The sequence below is a fragment of the Protopterus annectens genome, chromosome 1.part1 (genome assembly GCF_019279795.1).
Source record: "Protopterus annectens isolate FY-2018-M chromosome 1.part1, PAN1.0, whole genome shotgun sequence".
NCBI classification, from domain to species: Eukaryota; Metazoa; Chordata; order Ceratodontiformes; family Protopteridae; genus Protopterus; species Protopterus annectens.
In genome coordinates, this window is record NC_056726.1 from 483,334,943 (window position 1) to 483,361,283 (window position 26,341).

General features: G+C 41.0%; 1 protein-coding gene across 1 annotated transcript in view; it reads right to left on the bottom strand.

The window, feature by feature from the left end:
• The window catches only part of TARBP1 (TAR (HIV-1) RNA binding protein 1), a 2,802,917-nt gene that overhangs the window by 1,085,729 nt on the left and 1,690,847 nt on the right, over positions 1-26,341 (bottom strand). The window contains exon 20 of the mRNA XM_044087106.1: positions 1,876-1,996. Coding sequence (XP_043943041.1) covers positions 1,876-1,996 — 121 coding nt within the window. The remainder of the gene's footprint in view (positions 1-1,875; positions 1,997-26,341) is intronic.

A 26,341-nucleotide genomic window follows, 5' to 3' on the forward strand; every position in this document is an offset into this window, starting at 1 on the left:
TTTTAATTGTAAACAGGGGATGCTAGTCGGCAATCTCTTAGCAAGAGGTTATAATGAGAAAGAAGTAGAAAACATCTACAGTAATACCGACTCGATGAGGAGAGGCAAGGGCAAACCATATTTATATAGACACCAAGGCTGTGATACCGCTGAAGTTAACGGAGGACATCATACAGCTATTAATAGGATTATAATTCCTTATTCCAATAAGAATATGAAGATAAAGGATATTATAAATAAGAACTGGAGTATCCTTACTACTGATGATACTATTTCTGAAATAGTAGGCAATAAACCTAGGTTCAGTTATAGGAATATGAAATCTCTGAAGAGGTTACTTTGTTATGAGGACAATGACAAGGGAGTGACTATATCAAATAGGAAGGGTACATTTCCCTGTAGAGGGTGTCATCAATGCACATATATGTCAGGAAATAATGTCTTTATACACCCAGATACGGGAAATTCTTTTAATTTTGACTTCTATGCTGATTGTAAGTCAAGAGATTTAGTCTATCTGGCTGTTTGCCAGGCATGTTCATGTTTTTATGTAGGTAAGATGAACAGAAGTCTCAGGGAACGCGTGAGGGAACATGTATATGCCATCAACAAGGAGGATGATCACAATGCCTTAGCTAGACACATATTAAGTGTAGGGACATCACACTCTTTTAGGTTTAATGTACTACAGTTAATGAAAAGAACGAAAAGATTAGGGAATATAAAAAATCAAACGGAAGAATGTGAGAATAGATGTATCATCAGATTACAGGCATATAGAGGACGAGGGCTCAATGAGCAGGTTAGTTTAAAACTTTTTCTAGCAGCACGTCCTTATAAACATTGATTTTTTGAATTTCCTTGATTCTGCTATTTTTATTGATATAGTTTATATGTATATATATATATGTTGAAATGTTATGTTTGTTTTTATGTTTTAGGACGGCACATTATGTTTATTATGATAGAGATATATTTTATGATGTATGCCTTTATTTTTTAAGTGATTTAAACATGTGATGATGCTATGATGATGCTGATTGGGTGCTTTGTACTGGTGTCCATTTTTAAGAATTTTTTTTGAAATGCAACTGTTTTGAAGTCTGATGAAGCGTTGAGAGAACGCGAAAGCGCTTACTTGCACTGCAGGAATAAAAGAGTTTCTATTAGCCGTGGTGAGCCCCATCTGTTTTTTTTTACAATTCGAAATACAACAAAAACATGGATCTAGATTCCAAATGAATGTACTGAAGCATCAAAATAAGAGTACATAAACCAGTTCAGCAAAATCACTTACCAAGCCACATTCAATACCAAACCAGCAAAACATTAATCTATCTTTTAGCTAATATGTTCTATAAACAGTACTCTCTCTCAGCTTTATGAAATATACTTTAAAATTCAAGCATCTCATTAGTTGTCAATAATGTGATGAAACTGGTTATTTCACTGCTAAAATACTGGCATGCTTATTTGATTATGGTAAATGATGTGATAGCCAATGTGTAAAAGTGACAACAGTCAACAGTGTAGGTTCATTGGTAAGTACTAGGCTAGCTGTCCTTGCAAGCCATTTTAAGCCTAGCCTAATTTCTCTCAATGGTGATAATCGAACCCTGTACCTTGTGTCTGTGAGGTAATACCTTAACAACAATGCCAACCCCACTGACCCTAAAGGCTTCCTCCCCTTTGTACAGGGGAGGATGGTTTTGATCCTTTGACCTGTGAATAATGGGCCCAACACACTTCCACTGCAAAACGCTGCTGTCCCTGTATCATATCAATACTTAAATATTATTTTAATCATACCAGTCATCTCTGAAGAGCTACAAAATTAAAGGATGAATTAGGGGAAAACATCGACTGTGTCATTACTTTTTCAAGGAGCTGGACAACAAGATCTTCTATAAACTTCTTATGTAAAACATCAGATCCATCCAAGCGACAGAGGAAGTCAATGACAGTAACTCTGACAAACTGGTCATCTCGGTAACAGCTGCAAAATGAAAACCAAAACAAATGTTGAGTTACTAGACATCAGTAATGAAACACAGTACAGTAATACAAAGAATATTATATCAATATAATTAGGCAATAAATAGATATTAAAAATATGGGGATCATAAGTCTGGCTCCATTTTTAGCTAAAACTCAAAGAACAGATGAAAAACTTTTAGTGATTATATCCATAATGGAAAATAATTACTTAAGATACATTTCACAATAGTTCTGACCTGGAAAATAATTGTGTAATTACTGTGCTTGAGCTACTTCTCATATATTACATCACTGTTAACTGGACTAACTACATTTGCTGGAAGGCCTAGTGCTGCAGTAAGGCTGCTGAAAACATAAAGCCTGGAGAAAACATAAGCCATATGCTTGCCTAAATGCCTTGTGGGCATCCATGATTTTTTTTACTATCCAATCCAACTTTATTGATACATGCAAGAAATGCCTTATAATAAAAAAATGCCTATCTATATAAAAAGAAACAAAGAAAAGTTAACAGCAAGTTAGATATCAAAATCCCCTAAATATAAGAAAATGCTTCACTGGTAGCACAAAATAGATTTTTAGAAATTTATTAACCACTATACATCATAATTTAGTGTCCCTACAAGATCTAAACATCAGGAAAAAAAAAAAAAAAACATGAGGTTGACAGAAGAATGAATACCCTGGACTAAAACTACAGAGTGGTATTGGGTGAGCAGGATGATCAGAAAGAAAACTAACAACAAAGTGAAATTAGTGAACAAGTGGGAGAACTGTAAAGCATCCATCCCACTAGATGTAGTTCACACATGCGGACTATGATTCTGCAAACACAAATTGAATGAAAAAGACTGGAATGGAAATGTGTTGCCATGTTAGACTGACAGGAGAAATGTAATGCATAAAACTCACTTTATGTTGTTACTGTTCAGAAGGATACCAAATATACTGAAGAAGTGACTGTAAGTAAACAGTTTTGGTTCTTTATTAATATTTGTATAAAAAGTTTCCTGAAGTAAACTGCATATTTTGTATAGTAGTTCTGTTTAGTACACAGAATTATTTTAATGGTGAGCTAGAGAGTGTTTCAATTCAATTCAATTTTATTATTTGTACTAGAGACGATGTCTGTCACACAGTACAATACAATTCTTATTCTGCAAATCCTCCAGCAACATACATAAAAACAACAGATTAAAAGTTAAAGATATAAGAAAGTAAGAATAAGAAAAACAAAGTGCAATACAAATAAATAATTCTATACATCCCTCCAACACAAACCAACCTACAATGATGGGGAGAGGAGCAATGGATAAGTTTTATTTCTATGCCTAATGGCATAAAGGAGAAAAAAAGAAGTTATGTCTTACCATAATGTTCCAACTGTATTGTTGATCTTCTTTCATTCATCACTGATGGGCTCGGTACCGAGCCCTCGGAATCGAGTCGGCCTAATACCAAGCTCGCGCCAGCCAAAAACTCTCGAGCTAAGCTTCGACCCACAATGCCCTTCTCCCTGTTACCTCAGATCAAGTTTGCCCATGTTATACAAGTAAAGCAGAGGCCTTTTCTGCGCAAATGTCCTAAGACACCACTTGGACCCAAAGTATCCCCCAGGAGCCTTTGGCGTGAGGAGGAGGGTGGCAGATGATGAATGAAAGAAGATCAACAACACAGATGGAACATTATGGTAAGACATAACTTCTTTATCTGATGTTGTTAATCTTCTTTCCATTCATCACTGATGGGACAGAATCCCAAGCTAACTTGAGATCCTTGGGTGGCCCTTATGGAAGAATATTCCTGAGAACCATTGAGCTGAAGGCAGCTCTCTCTCTGGAGACCACATCCAATTTGTAATGATTGATAAAAGTGTGGGGTTTAGCCCAAGTGGCTGGTGCGTAAATGTCATCCATAGAAGCCCTGGAATGGAAAGGCAACAAAAGTTGCCATCGATCTAGTGGAATGGGCTTTAATATTCTGTGGCATAGGTTCTTTTGCAAATGAATAAGTGAAACGTATGCAGTCCCTTAATCATTCTGATAAAATGACCTTGGAGACAGAATTTCCCATTCTAGGCCCAGAAAAGGAAATGAAAAGTTGATCAGTCTTACGTATGGTTTTAGTCTTGTCTAAATAAAATCTCAATTGCCTGTGTACATCCAAGGAATGTAGGCAGTATTCTCCTTTATTAGAGAAGTTTGGTAAAAATACTGGTAGGTCAATAGACTGATTGATGGAAAAGTCAGAGACAACTTTGGGGAGAAAAGATGGGTTCGTCTGGAGTAATGCTCTGTCCTTGTGGAAGATTAGAGAGGGTCTTTTGGTGCACAGTGCCTGCAACTCCAAAATTTGTTTGGCTGACGTGATGGCTACCAAGAAGAGAGAGTTCCATGACAAGAATTTGAGGTCACATTTTGCCGCAGGTTCAAAGGGGGGTTGAGTTAAAGACTGGAGAACTAATGTGAGGTTCCATGGCTCTATAGGTTGTCTGATTGGAGGTCTAATGTGAGAAACTCCTTTCAGAAAAGTTTTACATAAACATAGCAATATGAGAGGAGTACCATCCAGCCCATTATGGCAATTTGAAATCGCCGCCAGATGTACTCGGTATGCTAGAGGCTGCGGCTCCCTCCTCAAAAAACCTAGACAGCTATTGTAAGACTGCTGTGACTGGAGCCGAGTACGGATCTAGCATCTTTTCCTTTGACCAAATAGAAAACCTTTTCCATTTGTCCCAATATAGTCTTCTGGTGGATGTTTTATGAGAGGCCAGAATAATGTCAAGAACAGGTGAGGTGAGATCATCCTGCCTGGTAACTAACGGAAGTGGAGAAACCAAGCTGTCAGCTTGAGACTGGACAGATTCGGGTGACTCAACCCTTAGGGGTGAGAAATCAGGTCTGGAAGAGGGTCCAGAATCCATGGTGGATATAACAGATGAGGACGAAGGAAGGGGAACCAAACCTGTCGAGGCCAAAAGGGGGCTATGAGGATCACTTTGCATTTCATTCGAATAGCTTTCTTTATCAATTGTGGAATCAGAGGAATGGGGGGATAGGCATAAAGAAATCCCATGGGCCAATCGTGAATCAGAGTGTCCCTCGGGGACTCTCCCTTTGGGGGAAATAGGGCAAAATGGCTGCTGCATTTGTTGTTTGATGGGGAGGCGAAGAGGTCGCAGCAAGGCTGGCCCCAACAGCTGAACATTTCTGCCGCTACTTCGGGACTGAGAGACCACTCGTGGGGCAAGAGAATACACCTGCTCAATTTATCTGCAATCACACTGGAATTCCCCAAGATATGTGTTGCTATCAGAAACGGATGGAAGCTACTATCCACTGAAAAATTCTCATGGCCTCTTGACACAGGGGGTAGGACTTGGTTCCTCCTTGCTTGTTGATATACCAGACTACTGACATATTGCCTGACTGAAATGCAATCATTCCAGAAAGAAGAACCGGTTGGAATGCTTGCAACGCTAACAGCACTGCTCTCAGTTCTAGAACACTGATATGCAGATTGGCTTCCAACGTGGACCATGCACCTTAGACTGTCTTTCCCTGGAAATGCCCCCCCCACACACACACACACACCCTATCAGGGAAGCATCCATAGTCATAATGGCCTAGGGCAGAGGGGATTGGAATGGACGGCTCCAAAGTTCTATGTCTGGCCTCATCCACCAAAGAAGGTCTTGGTTGGTTATCTGAATCTGAAAACATAGAGGGTGATGGTTCGGGAACCACTGAGAGAGAAGAAGCCATTGTAGAATTCGCATGTGCAGTTTCGCAAGAGGCACTATTGGAATGGAGGCTGCCATGGATCCTAGGACCAGAAGAACAAGGATTAGTGGGCTTCCAGTCACCCCTATGTTTCAGCATTTCAAGGATGTCTCCGAAGGAAACATCATCAGGGGGTAACCGTGGGGACCCTTCACCCTCATCGAAATCCGTGTCTTTTGTTAGAGACTCCTCAGGGGAGTCTACGTGCTTCCCCTTGCACAATCTCTTCCATGGGGGCTCCTCAGTTGGGGCTTCTGAGAAGGACTCGGAAGAGTGGGTACCCTGTATAGGGGGTTCCTGTGGCTTCCCTGCCTGGAGTCCCAAGGAGGTGGCCTGTGGCAGCTGTAGCTCAGGGGGAGACTTCTGGGGGTCCAACGTTGGCAGAATGTTTCTAGAAGCAAGAGCCCTCTCCATCGCACGGAAAGCTGGTCCACCCAAAGAGGGATGGGAGACCGGAACCGAGAAGAACAACCTTGGAACCGGGGTCACACCCCGCTCCGCCAAACCCGCTCCCGAGGATGGAGCCTCAAGGAGGATCAGTGGAGACAAAGCTCCCTGCACAGAGGATGGAACCAAAGAAACACTTGGAACTATGCCCCGAACCACAGAGCCTGCAACTCAATCATGGGGTTGAGGAAGGACTGGTTAAGCAGAGCAGGAACCAAGGACCAAAGGGATGGTCCCAGAGCCAAGATAGGGGGTTCCGAAAAGGACTTCGGAGCAGGAGGATGGTCAAAGGAGGAGAATAGGATGGAGTCTGTGGAGAAGTCCACCCAAGTCCTGCAGGAGGATGGTTCCTGGAAGGTATGGGTATCTCCCTGGCTGCCAACAGCTGATCCACAAGACACACCACATCCAACAAGAAACAGAAAAAATACTGCTGATGCACAGAGTTCGAACCAACCTTCATTGCAGCATGTAGAAAGACACGTTTACCTAGGTTTCGTCCCGTTAGCAAAAGGACTTCTTTAGAACTGTTTCTTGAACTACACACCCCTTTTATATCACTTACATCCCCACCCATTTGTAATTAATTGCCTTACTTAAAAAAAACAGTACACTACATTATTCACACCAAAAAGTTTTTCACAAAACCATATTGCAATCAATTCAACTGAATGTTAAAATAACAAATACTATAAAACTTAATGATAAAAATATTTAAAAACATATTCATACATACAATTATATATAAATTCCATTTATTTCTATCCCAATATATTTTTCAGTTTTAAAATTGGAACTATACTAATGTTCTCATTTATACCGGGAAAGACTGTGGCATCCAAACATAATTACCATTGTAACTCGTCAATATCCAAGTGGACACCTAACACCCTGCCCTGTACATATTACAATTTGTTGAATGACACAAAATTTAAATTCATGCCCTGAATTGTGCACAACATGCCTAGCCAAAGCGTTGATAACTATGGCATTTTGGATGTCCATTATATGTTCTTTAACTCTTTCCCTAAGCCGCCTACAAGTCTTCCCGATATAAAATGTCATACATTGTTGGCATTTAGCCAAATAAACCACATTTTGGGAATAGCAATTATAACGACCATAAATGGATATATTATGTCTATTTAAAATTAAATTACTACTGGTGACCATAATGTACTTACAAATATCGCACCTACCACATTTAAAATTCCCCACGGGCCTATTGTCACAATTAACCTTGGAATTTTCCATTTCCAAAATGTTTTTAATGGATCTATCCTTTCTAAAAACACATTGTGGGGGTTTACCCATCTTTTTCTCAACATTATCAACCTGCAACACTCCCCAATTTTTGCTAACCCAATCTACGTCCAAATTGAATGTAATAACAAAAATCAGCCTAACTTGAAAATTGTTGTGCTGTTGTCTTCTGTTTTTTAATAACACATCCTCACTCCCATCTCTTGGAGTCCCATTGAAAATGGCCCTATATAGGCCGTCATTTCTCTTCTTTATAACTTCCTCTTTAAAGGTCACGCACATCTCTAGGGGGTACACTCTTTTGCTAAACATTCCCATAATATATTCCAACTGAATGGATTCATTTATATGGCCCTGAAATATCTGTGTAATCATTCCTGTCCATTAATACCACACTGTTAATGTACAGGAATGATTACACAGATAGTATGACCTTAATGTTACTGGAAGATACTTACACTGAGGACAGTTTGAACAAAATTAATATAGGATGCTTGACAAAATGCTAACTTAGGGCCAGATAAATTAATCCATTCACAGTTATTTGAAAAACGATAACCCCATGATAAGTAATATTTTTGGCATTCCAAAAATACATAAGGGGTTAAGTAACATGAAATTTAGGCCAATAGTAGATGGCAAGCGTAGTAAAACCTGCTTTATGAGTAAATTTTTGGATTATCATTTACAGAAGGATTTGGCAGCCTTTCCTTACATCACTAATGATTCCTGGCATTTTTAAAAAAAATTAAATAGGATTGAAATAACTGCAGCCACTATATTGGTCACGGTGGATGTGTGTAATTTATTTTCCACAATACCACACTGGGAAGGTTTAAATTGGTTGGAACATCAATTAATAAAGACCCATCTATATGACCAGGACCAGGTAAATGTTTTCATTGTATTAATGGAGGCAGTGTTATTCCACAAGTTCCTGTTTTTTGAGGGACAGTTCTATAAGCAGATAGCAGGGGTAGCTATGGGGGCAGCTTGTGCCTCCATATATGCTAACTATGTAATGTCATTTTGGGAACAGGAGTTTGCCTTTCCATGTATATTTGGTTCATATGTCAAACACTACACGCGTTTCCTGGACGATATATTTATTGTCTGGGAAAGTGGTGAGGAAAAGTTAAACAAGTTTTTGGAGTATATTAATCAAACAGCTATTTTTTTAGCCTTTACACACGAGTTTAGTGGGGATAAAAATCTCTTATTTGGATGTCATTTTAAAAATTAATAAAAATAAAATGGAACTGATCACTGGTATATATAGAAAGTCAACTTTTTCTAACTCGTACTTAGATTATAGAAGTTGGCAACCTCACCATCAAAAGAGATCTATAGTTAAGGGACAGACGGTGAGGGTGGCCAGAATGGTTAGTGACCACCAGGATTTTCTACGGGAGTTGGAATATATTATGGGAATGTTTATCAAAAGAGGGTACCCCCTAGAGATGTGTGCGGCTATTAAAGAAGAAGTTATAAAGAAAAGAAGTGACGGCCTATATAGGGCCATTCTCAATGGGATTCCAAGAGATGGGGGTGAGGATGTAGTATTAAAAAATAGAAGACAACAGCACAAACATTTTCAAGATAGGCTGATTTTTCTTACTACATTCAGTTTGGACGCAGATTGGGTTACCCAAGTGGTTACCAAAAATTGGGGATGTTGCAGGTTGATAAGAATGTTGAGAAAAGATGGGTAAAACCCCCACAATGAGTTTTTAGAAAGGAAAGATCCATTAAAAACATTTTGGAAATGGAAAACTCCAAGGTTAATTGTGACAATAGGCCCGTGGGGAATTTTAAATGTGGTAGGTGCAATATTTCTAAGTACATTATGGTCACCAGTAGTAATTTAAATTTAAATGGACATAATATATCCATTTGTGGTCATTATAATTGCTATTCTCAAAATGTGGTTTATTTGGCAAAATTCCAACAATGCATGGCATTTTATATAGGGAAGACTTGTAGGCAGCTTAGGGAAAGAGTTAAAGAACATATATTGGACATCCAAAATGCCAAATTTATCAATGCTTTGGCTAGGCATGTTGTGCACTATTCAGGGCATGAATTTAAATTTTGTGTCATTCAACAAATTGTAAAAGATGTACAGGACAGAATGTTAGATGTCCATTTGGATACTGCCGAGTTACAATGGCAATTACGTTTGGATGCCACCGCCTTTTCTGGTATAAATGAGAACATTAGTATAGTTCCAATTTTAAAACTGAAAACTATATTGGGATAGAAATAAATGCAATTTATATATGATTGTATGTATAAATATGGTTTTAAATATTTTTATCATTAACTTTTATAGTACTTGTTATTTTAATATTCAGTTGAATTGATTGCAATATAGTTTTGTGAAAAACTTTTTGGTGTGAATAATGTAGTGTGTACTGTTTTTTTAAGTAAGGCAATTAATTACAAATGGGTGGGGATGTAATTGATATAAAAGGGGTGTGTAGTTGTTCAAGAAACAGTTCTGAAGTAGTCCTTTTGCTAACAGGACGAAACCTAGGTAAACTTGTCTTTCTACGTGCTGCAACAAAGGTTGATTCCAACTCTGTGCATCAGCAGTATTTTTTCTGTTTCTTGTTGGACTTACTTGGTATTTTGTACACACCACATCCAGTTCTGAAATGCTCCTACTGGATCTAGTGGATACTCCCGATGGGGAGTCAGGTCAATCTAGAAACGGGCTGTACACCTGGCTGGATCTATGGATGGAGAGTATCGGGTCTGTGGTGTGGAATCTACCAGCACCGATGTCTCAAGTTTGGAGACAGGAAGCAGTGGGGTCAAATCCATTCTTGTCAGAACCATAAAACAGCTCGGTGCTGAAGGAGCACTCGGAGCTGATATGGGAGGTTCTATTGTCATTGAAGAGATAGGCATCGAAGGCGTGCAGTGTGCCGAAGCGGCACCTGGTGCCGAAGTCGTAGTAGGCAAGGTCTATAGTTGGTGCCGGAGACAGTATCAGAGCCGAAGATGGCGCCAATATAGTAACATTTGTAGTACCTGGTGCAGACGAGGTCAGTGCCGACGAGGCAGATTTATGCTCCAAAGAAAGTTTTTGCACTTTAGGTTTCACAGACTTAACCTGGTCACCCGAAGGTGAAGAGGGAACTGAATGGGACCTTTTCTTATCATTCCTAGGAGGGGTTAAGACCTCCATTGCAGAAAGTGCCTCTGAAAAGGGCAACTTAAGTAGCCCCTTTAATATTAACTTATTCTTGCACTGTTTCAGAGTGCGCTGGCTGAAACTTTGACAAATCACACAGGGAAGTTGCACTGAAAGATGGAGCACCCCCAAGCAATAGACACAATCATCGTGAGAGTCACTATTCAGAAGTTTACCATTACATGAAGTACAATGCTTGAAACCGGATGTACCCTTCTTATCAGACATCATGAAAAAGTTAAACACAACAATCAAAATTTTCAGAGAAAAATGTAAATTCTACTCTCTCTATGTCTAAACCTATCTAAATACACACAGTATCTATCCAGAGAGTCAAAAACAGCAACTAGACAGAAAAAGGGGAAGGAGAGAAAAAATACCAGCGATGGTATTCAAGGAATACCACAAGGGAAAAGAGAGAAAGCCATACCACCAATGGTACTTAAAAGATTACCAAACGGGTAGAAGTAGAAGTAAAAAAAATGTGTATATCTAATTGTAAATATAAAGATTAATGGATATAAGTCACAAACGACAAGCTAATAGACAAATTTTTCCAAAAAATATCAAAACGTTTCCACTTAACTGATAGCTCGGCTGAAACACAGCTTTACGGCTGCGTGGCAAACGAGATCTGCGGTAACATGGAGAAGGGCACTATGGGTAGAAGCTTAGCTCGAGAGTTTTTGGCTGGCACGAACTTGGTATTAGGACGACTTGGTTCCGAGGGCTTGGAACCAAACCCATCAGTGATGAATGGAAAGAAGATTAACAACATCAGATCCATCTTTCAGCCTTGTTGTTCTAGCTGTTTTACTCCTATAGCATCTCCCTGATAGTAACAACATAAACAATATTATAAACCCTCCTAAGAACACTTTTGTTATAGATGTCCTCTAGCACAGGAAGTGCTGTTCCAATGATATTTTGCACTAATTTAATCACCCGCTGTAAAGCCTTATGGTTCTTGTGCTGTACTATTCCCAAACCACACTGTGATAGAGTGGGAGAGGATGCTCTCAACTGTACATCTGTAGAAGTTGCTGAGAATAATGCTTGGCATGCCATACTTCCTCAACCCTCTCAGAAAATACAGAAGCTGTCATGCCTTCCCCTACGAGGTCTGTAATACTGTTAGCCCGGATGAGGTCCTCAGAGATATTAATACCAAGAAATTTAAATGTGTTCACTCTCTCCACCACAGCCTCACCAATGTGAAGTGGTGGACGTTGTCCTCTCTTCCTGCATTTGTCAATAATCATCTCCTTCATTTTACTGATGTTAAGAGAGAGGTTACTATCCTGACACCACTTCACAATACCAGCCACTTCCCAACTGTATGCTGATTCATTGTCTTGAGAATCAGTCCAAGGACGGTGGTGTCATCCGCAAATTTAATAATGCTGGTATTAAGCTGGGAGGCAACACAGTCATAAATAAAGAGTGTATACAGCATGGGACTCAAAACACAGCCTTGTAGAATTTCTCTGTTTATAATTAGTGTTTTAGAAATGTCATTCCCTAGCCTAACTGACTGAGGTCTGCCCGTTAAGAAATCCAGAACCTAATTGCAGAGAAAAGATGGCATAGCTAAGGTGGGTAGCTTATCAATAACCTTAACTGGTATCAAAATATTAAAGGCCAAACTATAATCAATAAACATCAGTAGAGCATAACAGTCCTTATTCTCCAAGTGTGTAAGGATGCAATGTTGTACTGACTCTGCATCCTCTGTCAACCTGTTTGATCTATATACAAACTGTAAGGGGTCCATTGTATCGGGTATAAATGTCTGAATGTGGCTCATAATAATTCTCTCAAAGCATTTCATCATTATTGGAGACACTGTAACAGGCCGATAGTCATTCAGACAAAGAACCTTGCACTTTTTCAGCAGTGGAATAACAGTAGTTGTTTTATAACAGGTTCAGATTGTAGCTTGTGTAAGATAAAGGTTAAATATGTCAGCCAAAACATCAGCAAGCATTAAAGAGCAAGTTTTAAGTACCCGTCCGGCAATGTTATCTAGACCTGCTGCCTTCTGGTGATTTATCCTCCTCAAAGAGTTTTCCACATCTGCGGATATTATAAACAGTGGGAATGAACCCTCACATGCCCTCTCCCTGTCCATTAACCCAATATAATGTGCCTCAAAGCAGGCATAGAATTCAATAAAATCATCCAGTGAAAAATGGCTGTCAGTACTCATCCCTTCACTTCTTATCTCTATAGCCTGGGATGTTTTGCAATCTCTGCCACATAGCCGAGTATCAGCAGTAGTATGGTAACCCTCCAGATTAAATCTATATTTCCTCTTGGCTTCTCTAATAGCTTTATGTAAGTCATATCTAGAACTAAGTTAATTATGTTAGCTGTTCTGAAGAAGTTCTTAATAAATGAAAGCGCTTAACCAATAAACTTTGAAGCATCAATTCGGTTGGTTTTCACTGTGACAGTGTTTCAGTTTTTGGTTTGTTTTCTGGTTCATCGGGTTGGTTTTGTTTTTTATGTTTTTACCCATTAGCAGTGATTCTACTGAGATTTCAGACAAGACCATGGGATGTCCTGCAGCCACTGGGGAATTTAAGCTTGCTTCTACTACAGGACAGCCAGTAATTATCTAATTATTCACAAATCGGCAGTCAGTTAATGAAGGTTTAACGTCTACTTTGGAGAGTTTGGGTCTGCCTCTCACACAACCAAAAGTGTAGAATACACAGGGTAGTTTTGCGATTTGACAGATTCAGTCCAATGGTCATGACTGGAAAACTAATCATATCAATTCTGACTTTAAGCCGCCACAAGAGGCAAATGTTAGCAACCAGTATGTTTCACTCACTAAACAAATACAGAATTTTGAGAAATTGCTACTACAATACAAAAAACTTCAGTTATAAAACAGTTATTTGTTAAAAAAAAATACTGACCAACTGGTTCCTAAGGGTTTACGTATATGGCAATATCCTAATGGTGTAGCCAACAATCCTGAGAGACTTGTATGAGTTACTTCACTGTACAGGATGTGCGATGATGAAAATTATGATTAAACATAACAATGTACACTTGGATCAGCTTTTGTGTCAGCTAGACAAACTAAACAATTCTACATTGGGTGATTTAAACCGCAACCACTACACTATCAATTCTGACAATATTTTTTCATCTACTGAGAATGTGTGTGTAAAAAATTTACACCATAAATCAACTAAATTGAGAAGGGATATGGATGGTTGCACTAACAGGAAAACATATCCCAAGCCATCGGGTCACCATGGTAACTTAAGTGCATAAGCCAATCAGGATTATTCTTCTGCTCAAACAGATTCAAGTTCGTGACAGAGCTGCAGGCACAGTACAGCTCCTTTAGAAACAGCAGATGTGAGGAGATCCGAATGAATCCACAAGAATCAGCATTTACCTTCTTGGAGGCAGCAGTGTTAACCCATATTTGAAGGAGGGTGCTCAGCCCAAAAACAGGAATGGATATCACAAGAAATGAACAATGAGTTTTCTTCTATCAATCATGATGCCACTGATATGGTAAATGTTATTTACAATGACATTTTTACTTCAAAATATATAACTTTTCCCAGAAAGTCATCAATGTTGAGCATGCTATTATTTTTCAAAAGGTCTGCATTTGTTACTGCTTGGCGAGCCAAGATAGTGGAAGTTTTAAGTGACTTAAAATTATATACATGTAAATTAAATTTAGGGTTGGTGTTTGCTAACTGTGATTGAGGACATGCTATTATGAGGTCAGATTAATAAGAATGATTATGATTATATGCACAATGAAAGACCTGTTTTAGCTAGTATTCTGGAATCCCAATGACACATAAAATCCTTGTCAAGCCTCCTTTTAGTTGATGGGTCCAGATCAAAAATGTATTTTATTGTGCAGTGGATTGATCATAATGTAAAAAAAAGGCTTGGAACATATTAAGTATATATGTAGGGATTCCTGGCATTTCTTGACTATGTTTAAACACATTTCATTTAAGAGTGATATAATTTTTGTCACTATAAATGTGCATAACCTTGTCTATGTCACTTCACATGGAATAGGGTTAAATTAGCATTGACAGCAGCTATTTGAATCTACAGCCTAAAGTTCTGTTAAAGTTAATGCCATTACTACTTTGATGGAAGTGGTATTAAATAATTTTATCTGCTTTGAAGGTCAGCTTTACAAAGCACTGGGGTGGTTATGGGGGCAGCCTGTGCCCCCAGATTTCAAATTATATGATGGCCCAGTGGGAGGCTGAATATATATTTAAGAGCAGTTTTGTGGGGTGTTGGACACTATATGTGATATCTGGATGCTATTTCCATCCTGTGGGTAGACACCCGTGATAAGATGGAAAGATACCTTACTTATATCAACAACATGGTGGATTTATTAAAATTTTTTTACAACTTTAATTACTCTAGGATTTCTTATCTGGATGTTGAACTTAGTAAGGGTTTGAAAAAGAATTGTTTTTCCTCTAATATTTTTAGGAAATCCACTTTCTCCAGTACTTACTTACACTTTTCCAGTTGGCAACCTAGACTTCAGAAAAAGGCAGTTGGTCTCCTGCACCGATATCTTTTATGTTGAATGTGAATTAGTGGAGATGTTTCTTAAAAAGGGATATCCAGAAAACTTTCTTGGTGAAATTAAGGATGAAGTGGTTAAAAAAAAAATAATAAGTTATGTACTCACCATAACGTTGATGAAGACTGAACAGTCATCATCAGATAAATAAGTTATGTTGTTTCTTTCAGCTTTTCCCAGTTAGGGATTGCCACAGCGGAACTCCGGTCCGCTAATGACTGGCAGTAGATTTTTACATGCCGAGCTGCCAGCTCTGATGCACAACCTTCAACAAAGGTATGCCCATTCACGCATGTCTCCACACAGAAGACGCGTTAGCTGAGAATCAAACAGGACGACGTCTTACTGTGAGGCGACAACGCTACCGCAGCACCACCACCGCAGTCAGATAAAGAAGTTATGTACTTACCATAATGTTTCGTCTGTGTTGTCTGCTTCAGTTTTCATCAAACCTGTGGGTTACAGTTCCGCCTTTGGAACCGACTTGGCCATTAGCAAGCTAAAGCTTCCGAACTAGAGCTCCTCATACCCCCACCCAAAATCCCTCGCTCCCCCCAAATACCTCAGATTGAGTTTGATGCCAATTATCTTGGAAAGAGAGAGCACATATTTTAAAACAGAAAACCTAAAAAGGATGCTCAGGAGCTCAAACAGGAACAATGGTTCCTAACACTACCTATCAGGTCCTTCAGATACAAGGAAGGGGGAAGGAGGGAGGGAAGGTCGATGAAGACTGAAGCAGACAACACAGATGGAACGTTATGGTGAGTACATAACTTCTTTATCTGATGTTGTCTGTCAGTCTTCATCAGACCTGTGGGACAGAGTCCCCAACTACATAGATCTGCGTGGCCTTCGTGGAAGGATATTCCAGAGAACTGTAGAGCCAAAAGCAGCCCTATTCCTAGAAATATCATCAAGTTTGTAATGCGAGATAAAGATGTGAGAATCTGTCCACAAAGCAGCTGCACAAATGTCTTCCAAACAGACCCTAGACCAATAACCTGACACATGGCTATGGACCTTGTGGAACAAGCTCTGACTTGCCTAGGTAAGGGAACATCCTTAGCAGAGTATATAAAAGAGATACAATCTCACAACCATCTAGCTAAGGTAGCTTTGGCAACCGCTTTCCCCTTTTTGGAGCCTGAGAAAGCCACAAACAGTTGGTCAGATTTCCTGAAAATTTTGGTTCTATCTAGGTAGAAGCACAATTGTCTATGAACATCTAAGAGGTGCAACATATATTCTCCTTTATTCTGAAAATTTGGGAAGAACACAGGAAGGTTAATGGATTGATTAATAGAGTTTTTGATAGCAACATTGGGTAAGAAAGAGGGATTAGTAAATAGGGTAACCCTGTCTTTATCAAAAATAAGGCAGTGGGATTTGGAATATAAAGCTTGAAGTTCAGATACTCTTTTGGCAGAGGTAATGGCCACTAAAAATATTGTTTCCAGGACAAAAATTTTAAATATACCTTTGTAGCCGGTTCCAATGCTTGGAGAACCACAGTAAGCTCCCATGGAGGGGTAAGGTCTTTGATATGTGGTGAAGTAGAAACACACCTCTAAGAAAGGCTATGCATAGTCTAGAAGATGCCAAGGATCCAAAATTTTCTCCAGTATGGAAATTAAAGAAGGCTGCCAGCTGAACTTTGTTAGCAGAAAAACTAGCCCCAGAATGAAACAGACCAGCTAATAAGTCCAACACTGCCTGAATTGGTGCTGTGAGTGGATCAGTGTGGTGCTGTTGGGCCCATATGGAAAACCTTTCCCACTTACTTTTATAAATTTTCATGGTAGAGGTCTTATGGGAAGAAATCTTCTGAAATGGGGAAGAAAGCCCGGAATGTCTAGCCATCATCGGAATTTGAGAAACCATACGGTTAATTTCAAATTGTGGAGATCTGGGTGGAGTTGCCCTGAGGAATGAGACAGGAGATCTGGAAAAGGTTTCAGCGTCCATGGCAAGAAAATCAGATGAGACCACAGGAAGGTGAACCAGACTTGTTGAGGCCAGAAAGGAGCAATGAGGATCACTTTGCTCTTCAACCTGCTTGCTTTCTGAAGAAATTTGAGGATCAGCAGAACAGGTGGGAATGCATAAAGTAGACTAGGGGGCCAAGCATAAACTAGAGCATCTCTTGGTGATTGTCCCTGTGGAGGGATCGATGCAAAGTACCTACTGCATTTGTTGCTGAGGGGAGAAGCAAAGCGGATGCAGCAAGGTTGACCCCATTTGAGGGGAATCCTGTTTGCCACTGACTGAGTCAGAGACCACTCATGGGGCATCAATAAAACTCTGCTGAGCCTGTCCACCAGTATGTTGTGCTCCCCTGGAATGTGCATTGCAATTAGAAAGCAGCTGGTGGAGACAGCCCATTGCCACACTTTCATTGCTTCTTGACACATGGGTAAGACCTGGTTCCACCTTGATTGTTGATGTACAACACAACTGACATGTTGTCAGTCTGAAACGCAGTTATCCCTAGAGGAAGAAGGGGGTGGAGTGCTTGCAACACTGGAATCACCACCCTCATCTCTAAAACGTTGATATGTAGGTTGGTCTCCTGGAAAGTCCACGTGCCTTTAACTGTCCATCCCAGGGAATGCCCCCCACCCCAGCTGGGAGGTGTCCATGGTCACCATGGTGATGGGAGTGGGGAGAATGAATAGTCGACTTTGTGTGACTTCTGGGTCATGAAGCCACCACAATAGGGATTTTCTGCACACCCATGACAATCTTATACAATGATTCAAGAGTTTGCACAGGAGGGACCACTGAACTGACAATGTCCACTGAAGAATTCTCATGTGTACATAAGCTGTCGATAGTGATGTTATTGTTGCGGCCACAGATCCCAAAGCGCCGAGGACAAAATCTGCTGGAGGGACTGGAAAAGCTAGCATTTGTCTGATGTACATCCTTAGCAAGTGAATCCTGTCTGGTGGGGGATAGGCTAGGGTTTTGTTTGTGTCCAGATGAGCTCCTATAAAATGTATGGTTTGTACTGGTTGTAATTGCGACTTCTGAATATTTACAGTGATCTCTAAGGTTGGGGTTAATTGCAAGAGAAAGTCTTTGGCCTGAACCAGTAGATGCTTGGTTGGTGTGACTAGGAGCCGGTCAGCTAGATAAGGAAACATGTGGAATCCCTGCAGTCTGAGATGAGTAGCAACTACAGTCATGCATTTGGTGAACACCCTAGGGGCTGTGGTGAGTCCAAATGGAAGTGCTCAGAATTGGCAGTGGCTGGCTCCCTGCCTGAAATGGAGGTACCTTCTGGAGCACCTGTTCATTTTGATAGGATAGTACACATCCTTCAGGTCTATCAAGCACATCCAGTCATCCATCTATAGAAAGGGAAGGATGGACTAAACTGTGACCACCCTGAACTTTGCGTGTTTCACCGATCTGTTCAAAAAGATTAGGTCCAGTATGGGCCTGAGGTCCCCTGATTTCTTTGGAACTGAAAAAAAAAAAAAAAACGGGAGTAGATTCCTGATCCACATTGGTCTGGAGAGGCCTCATTGATAACTCTATTCTAAGCAACTTTGCAATGTCAAAAGTTGCTGCCTCCATCTGATTCGGTGGTACATTGGAGAGGGCTTGTTTTGGTTTGGGGAGGTTTAAAAAGGGAATGGTGTAACCTCTAGATATGATTCCTTGCACACATTGGTCATTCGTAATGGCTAACCAGGCTTTTAGGTGCAAGGAATAATGTCCCCCCGACTGCCTCCAGAGATAGACAGTCGAGCAACCTTTCAGGAATGTTGCAAGGGTCTCTCCGAAGGAGTATCTGAAGATACTTGATTTTGTGGATTTCCTCTGCCACTTGGGTAGCATCTAGCACTCAAATTATTCCCCCCTTTGCCCCTTGGGGTAAAATCTCCTTAAGTGTCTTAGAAAGTACCATGGAACTTCCTGAACCACAACTTCTTTCCTCCATGCTGATTGAAAAAGGATCTTTATGGGGTAGAAAAGTGGATCCCAACAGCAGACAGGGTCTTTCCATTCTTCTCAGTGTGGGAGAGTGTCTTGTACTGTTGGTCCAAAGAGGGAGAAACTGTCAAAGGGGGCACTGATGAAGGATGCCTTCATTCACAGGGTTCCGCAAAGTCACACAGACGCATCCAGGCATAACGCCGAATGGCAATGCCAGAACCAGCAGCCCTAGAGGTACACTCAACTGCATGAGAGATGAGCCTCATGGATGCATTAGAAATGTACTGCAGAGTGGCTGTATGGGATGATAAGAAATTCCACTCCTCTGCAGTCATGGACTCCGGGCCAGAGCTAGAGAGTTCCTTAAGCAAGTCCCTCTGTAGCCTTGTAAAGTGGGAATAGTTCAATGTTCTGATCGCAAAAATGGGAAAAGCATAAACTCTTTTTCCAAATCTGTCCATAGTCCTCAACTCTCTGTTAGGGGGATGAATAGTAGAGCGTTCCTGGGCAAGCTCTTTCTTGGCAGCCACCACATCCACCATGGCATCTATTGCAATGCCCTTTGTCCAGTGGGATCTATCCTGGAGGGCACTAAGGATTTTGTCAGCTCTTTCAGGGACTGGCTCTACAGCATCTGGATCCTTCCATGCCTTTGCAGACACCAGATCCACTAGGGGGTCTGCATGGGCAACACCCAGGACCGTAGATGGGCTGGCCCTGAAGGAGTCCAGGAACACAGACTCATCCGGGGTGGGGTTTGGGGCTGACCAGCCACCTCTTTGACGAAGGATTTCCAAAATGTTTCCAAAGGAGATTTCAGTGGAGATCTAGGGGACTCCTTCCCTTCATCAAAGTCAGTGTCTGTCTTGAGAGATCATTCTGGGGAGTCCAAGTGTCACCTTTTCTTCCAAGGGGCCTCCTTGGAGAGGTGTTCCGGGGAGGTGTTGGGAGAAACTTGGGCTTCCACAAGGGGAAGAGACTGGTGGCCCTGAGGGGCTGGCTGCCCCTGTGGCAAAAGTGAGGTGTCTGATGCAGAGTCCAGAAGGGAAGGGGGGGATCCAAAAAGGAAGAAGCTGAAAACCTCCCAGGAATGGAGAGGACCCTCTCCACCACCTCAAAGACTGAGGGACTGCCGAAGTCCCAAAGAAGGCTCCCCTGTCCCCAAGGATCATAAGCAGCCCATCCCCGGTCTCCAGCAGCCCTCCACTCAGAGGGAGGAGTTGGCATTGAGCTGTCAAACACAGAGGCATTGAAGGGAAGAGACAGTTCTGAGAACTTCTGAGTTGAAGTCATCCCTCCAGACTTGATGTTGAGGCTTTGGCTCAGAGACGAGCTAGGCCCTGACGTGGTCGGCACCAAGAGAGTCAGGGAAGCAGTCAGACTCGAAGTTGAGATAACTATCAGACCTGACATCTCGGCCCCTGGGACCAACAAATCCAGGAGCTCCAAGTATCAGGCCAGATCGGAGAAGGAGATACTATTTTGCAGGGGGGTTGGTGGTCTGCTCACTGATCCAGTAGGGGATGGAGCTAGAATGACCGCCATACGGATCTGCATGTGGAGAAATTTTCTCAATCTGTCCATGTCATTCTCTGACAAGCTCCAAGAGGAGCTGATGGAAGAGATGACAGAGGAAGGCCTGGAGTGAGGTCTGGGAGAGACATCCCGAGGGGATGTACTCAGTACCACAAACCCTGGCCATGACATGATGACTGGGCATGGACCAGAGTGGTAGGTGCAGAAGTTGGAGCCAAAGGGCTTTGCTCCAAAGTTCTCAGGGTTTTTTGGGAGGCTCAAAAACAGCAAAAGAGGAAGGGTCCCAGGAACGTTTCTTAGGGTCTCTGGTCTCCTTAGGTTTCTGGGGAGGGGGGGGTTGAGACCCTGAGACAGAAGGGATAGCTGGCGAAGGAGGTGGAATAAGCCCTCTCAAAACCAACTTATTCCTTCTATCTGCAAGAGCCAGAGGGAGGAAGACCTTGCAGGCAGAGCATGGCACTTCTAGATGTGCAGGTCCCAGACAGTAAAAGCATTCCCTGTGGGCATCTGAGATGGGGATCTTGTGCCTACAGGAAGTGCATTTCTTAAAACCTACAGGTTTATCAGATTTTCTGACACAGTAGAAGGAAGAAGAGAAGAAGAAGAATAAGAAGAAGGAGGAGCTACACAGAACACATGTGATAAGACAGAGAAACTAAGCTAAAGAATTTTTTTTTAACTAATATATAGGTACAGAGAAGGGTAGGAAGTACAGAAAAAACAGGCCAAAGGTCAACTCACATATCACAATGTTTAGAAATAAATACCCACAGAAGAGCTCTGATTGGACTCACGAGATCTGAAGTACTGGGGGGGGGGGGGGGGGGGGGGCGAGGGATTATGTGTAGGATAAGAAAAGCTCTAGATCGGAAGCTTTAGCCTGTTAACTGCCGAGTCGGTTCAAAAGGCGGAACTGTAACCCACAGGTTTGAGGAAGACTGAACACACAACATCAGATCAGTGGGTTTTATCAACCTATTTTAGGTTCATTTGATACTACACCCTTGAGTGTGGAAGGGGAGAGAGTGGACAGACATTGGATAATGCTGAAATGTTTTATCACCACATTTACACTGGATAGCAAATTTATAATTAAATGTATCAATTAGCATTGCCAATTGTTTTTAATGGACAAGGAAATATGCCATAAATTAGGGGACAGACCACCCATTACCTTTAAAAAGGATAAAGCCTTAAAAGTATATATGGAAAGTAAATACAGGGTAAGAAATGAGTGCAAAAATATTAGATATGGTACACATTCAAGTGTAGCTGCTGTTCACAGTGTTCTTTGATTAATAGCGATGACAGTTTTACTATTAGGAATATGAAGCACATTATTACTGGACATTTTACTTGTCACACTTCGATTGTGGTTTAACTTGCTCAGTGTACTTGTCCTGCCTTTTATATAGGTAAGACAACTAAAAAAAAAACATGTATAAGAGCATAGCTTGAATATTAAAAATAAATAATTGACAAATGCATTATATAAACACATTGATGAGTGTAACGCACATAATTTTAAATTTTCTTGTGGTAGAACAGGTAAAAAAAAATATCCAGGGGAATTTTATTAGTGAGCATTTGCATAAAAATGAACTCAAACAGAAGTTGTTACTTGATTCCACCAATAACCCCAGTTTGAATAATACATGTTCTACTAATTCTTTGCTTAAGTTGAAATGTTGTGCTCATTTTTGAATAATAGTTATTTTTTATTATTTTTAATGAGTTTTTATGTATTACAATGTTTTAAAAAAATGTTTTATAATGGTTCATTTTTTCACCACACTGGCTAAACTGGGTCATATGATGGTTTGATTATGAATTTAAACTTGTAGTTATTCATGTTAGTTGTTCTGAGCTAGTCGAAGGAAGGGCTCTGAGCCAACTAATCTGTGATATATAACATTAAGTATCCTGTTTTTTGCTTATTTCTGAGTTATTTATAGCACTTTTATTGTCTGCATATACTTTGCTAGCTAGTTTCACTGTGTGTGAGGTATTAACTAGAAATTTTCTACAATTGTTAAGCATCTGGCTGGGTTTGTTTGTTCTGATTTACTGCTAAGGAGTGTATCATATAACTTGTTTGCAGTTAAAAGCATTCTCTAGAGTCTCCTTGATCCTTTATCTGTTTAAACATTTCTGCAGTTTTTTTTCTACCCAAGTAGTGTTGGTAGTGTAGCACTGTCCATTTCAGGCCTGTGTTTTGGGCCTAGTTGTTTGTTAGTAGAGGCTGTGTGTCTGAGCACATTTTCCAGGCCATCATAGCTTAGCCAAAGCCAATATAGCATCTCAGTGAGTGTGAATTGTTTGTAGTTATTGGCTGACTGGGGCTGCCTGGACTACGGCTTGGAGTAAGCACCTCATTGGTTCTTTCAAGCTTTTTTTTAAAAGTTGTTTCAGTTTTCAACTTAGCTACTTAAGAAGTTAACTTGTGAGTGTTTCTGCCATACTGCTCAGACAAGCTCCTCGTGGTTCTGCAGAGTGGTCCTAGCAGCAGGGAACTCAGAAAAGTGACTACTTTCTGGATTTAAGTATCTTTGCTTTTTTTTCACTTGGAATAGCTTCTGTAGCTTACCCTGAACTAGCTTGAACTGTTTGCTGCATTATTTTAAAATCTGCACTTAAAGTTACATTTTAGTCGAATTTGATCGAAAGTTTGTTTGTTTGTTTAATTTAACTGTGGAGGCTGCCCACTAAAGTGTGCTAGCCTGTGTAACTAATTTATCACTGTTTCTGCATTTTCTGTGTTTCTACCAAAAAAACAAAAAAATAATCCTTGTTTTCCCGCCTCTCCTCGACTAGTTTAGACCAGTTTACAGGCATTGCTGTATTCTGGGCTGTGGTGTAGTTCCTGTGTTGTCCATTACCTTACTTGGATAGAAGGAAGTTTCTTTGCTCAGTCACCAGTGGGAGTGGAGAGCCTTGAGCAGCCTACCTGTCCCTGTAGGAAGTGACCTCAGCACAAGAAGCTGTAGTAATTGGTTGTTTTGGACCATTTCTAGCTCTTTTGTAGTTCACTGTTTAAAATCCGCCTCTGGGCGTTTTTTTCTGGCTATACTGCTCAGACAAGCTCCTTGTGGTTCTGCAGAGTGGTCCTAGCAGCAGGGAACTCAGAAAAGCGACTACTTTCTGGATTTAAGTATCTTTGCTTTTTTCACTTGGAATAGCTTCTGTAGCTTACCCTGAACTAGCTTGAACTGTTTTTTAACTGTTTGCTGCATTATTTTAAAATCTGCACTTAAAGTTACATTTTAGTCTAATTTGATCGAAAGTTTGTTTGTTTGTTTGTTTAATTTAACTGTGGAGGCTACCCACTAAAGTGTGCTAGCCTGTGTAACTAATTTATCACTGTTTCTGCATTTTCTGTGTGTTTCTACCAAAAAAACAAAAAAATAATCCTTGTTTTCCCACCTCTCCTCGACTAGTTTAGACCACTTTACAGGCATTGCTGTATTCTGGGCTGTGGTGTAGTTCCTGTGTTGTCCATTACCTTACTTGGATAGAAGGAAGTTTCTTTGCTCACCAGTGGGAGTAGGGAGCCTTGAGCAGCCTACCTGTCCCTGTAGGAAGTGACCTCAGCACAAGAAGCTGTAGTAATTGGTTGTTTTGGACCATTTCTAGCTCTTTTGTAGTTCACTGTTTAAAATCCGCGTTTGCACGGCTTTGCGCAGTTGTGCGCATAGCCGGTTAAACTTTTTCTGGCTCTGCCAAGTCTGCTCTTCAAATTTTCCCTTAAGGAAGCTCTACTCTTAGTATAACCAGACTACTGACTATATTATAAGCCTAGCACTTGTTCTCAATACTTCTCTACTAAGTAAGCACTCGCGTACTAAGTAAAGCACTACATCTACTTACCACCCCTGTGAATATCCACTTCCCTTAAAGGTACAGCACTCCCTTATACTGTTTTAGCATGTCGAGTGGTAGATTACTGGCATTGTCTCCAATTCAGCTGGTCAATCTGGGTATCTTGAGACAATGCTACAATTGTCTCATGTACACAGACAACCCTCTCCTCCTCCCAACAAACACAAATACATGTGAGAGATGCAACTATACAGCCAAACTGGAGGCTGAACTCTCTCAACTCAGGGCTGGCATGACCAGACTGGAGGAGATGGCAACCACACACACAACAATCCCAGTCCCACACAGACCTACCACAACTGCAAACCAAACACATAAAAACACAAAGACATACTCGGAGGCTCTAATAAAAAACTTACCAAAACAACAGGCTCCCAAAGCAGACATCCAAAAATCCACCACCTCAAAACAAAACACATGCAACACATACTTCAATAAATCAGTGTGTCGACCAATCACAGCCCTTAAGGCCAAACACCTTGCCTGATACACTAGTAATAGGTGACTCTATAGTCAGACACACTGATGTCCCGCTGACCAGGCTGAACAAGGAGAAGGTAACTGTGAGCTGTCTATCAGGAGCTAGGATCCACCACATAACACACGCACTCAAGTCACTCCAAAGCAAGTACAAATATGACTCCGTCATTGTCCATGCTGGTGTGAATGACCTGAGACGTACCTCCCTTGACTACATGAAAAGAGACATAGAGGAGCTCTCCGATTATGTAGCCCAGGCTGGTATGACCCTGACCCTGAGCAGCATCTTGCCCTCACCAAGAATGATACCACAATACAAAGACAAGATGATCAGCTTTAACAATTGGCTCAAGTACTGGTGTCATTCTAAAGGGATCCAATGTCTGTCTGCCTGGGATGACATGTTGGACAAGCCACGCTGCTTCGCAAGGGATGGCTTACACCTGTCACCAATGGGCTTCTGGATATTGGCTAAGGCTCTTGCCACCCCCATAGTGCCTTTTATAGGCAAGGCTCAAAAGACAAACCCACCTCCTTAGAAAACAAAAATGGAAAAAAACTAAGGGTAATGCTGCTCAACGCCAGAAGTCTAAATCTCAAGATGCAGGCACTTGATTCCTCAGCATGGAGAACATCGACGTCTGTGCAGTAACTGAAACCTGGTTCAAGGCTCCGGAGAGCACCCCAGCGCTACCAGGCTATACCTCGTATCATGCTTTTCAGCCCCAAAACCCGGGCCGAACCACAAAGGGAGGGGGAGTGTCCATATTCATCAAGGACACCCACACCTCCAGGTTAGTAGCAAAACATGAAGCATCAGAGACCATACAGGTGCAACTAACCATAGGCAAAACTGCTATAAAACTGGTAGCATGTTACAGACCACCCTCCCAATCTCAAGAACCCACTCAGCCTTCCTGAAGACATTGGAGGATATGAATGTATCACAAAATACCATCATACTAAGAGACTTCAACTACCCAAACATAGATTGGGTACATTATTCTAGCCCTAATACCCTAGCCCAAAGGTTCCTGGAATTCATAAATTCAAATGCACTGGAACAACTAGTCACCTCTCCCACTAGGGGAGATAATATACTAGACCTGATCATCACAAACATGGGGACAAAATGCTCCACACCGGAAGTATACCCCTCACTAGTGAGATCTGACCACAAACTAATCACCCTGGATATACATATCC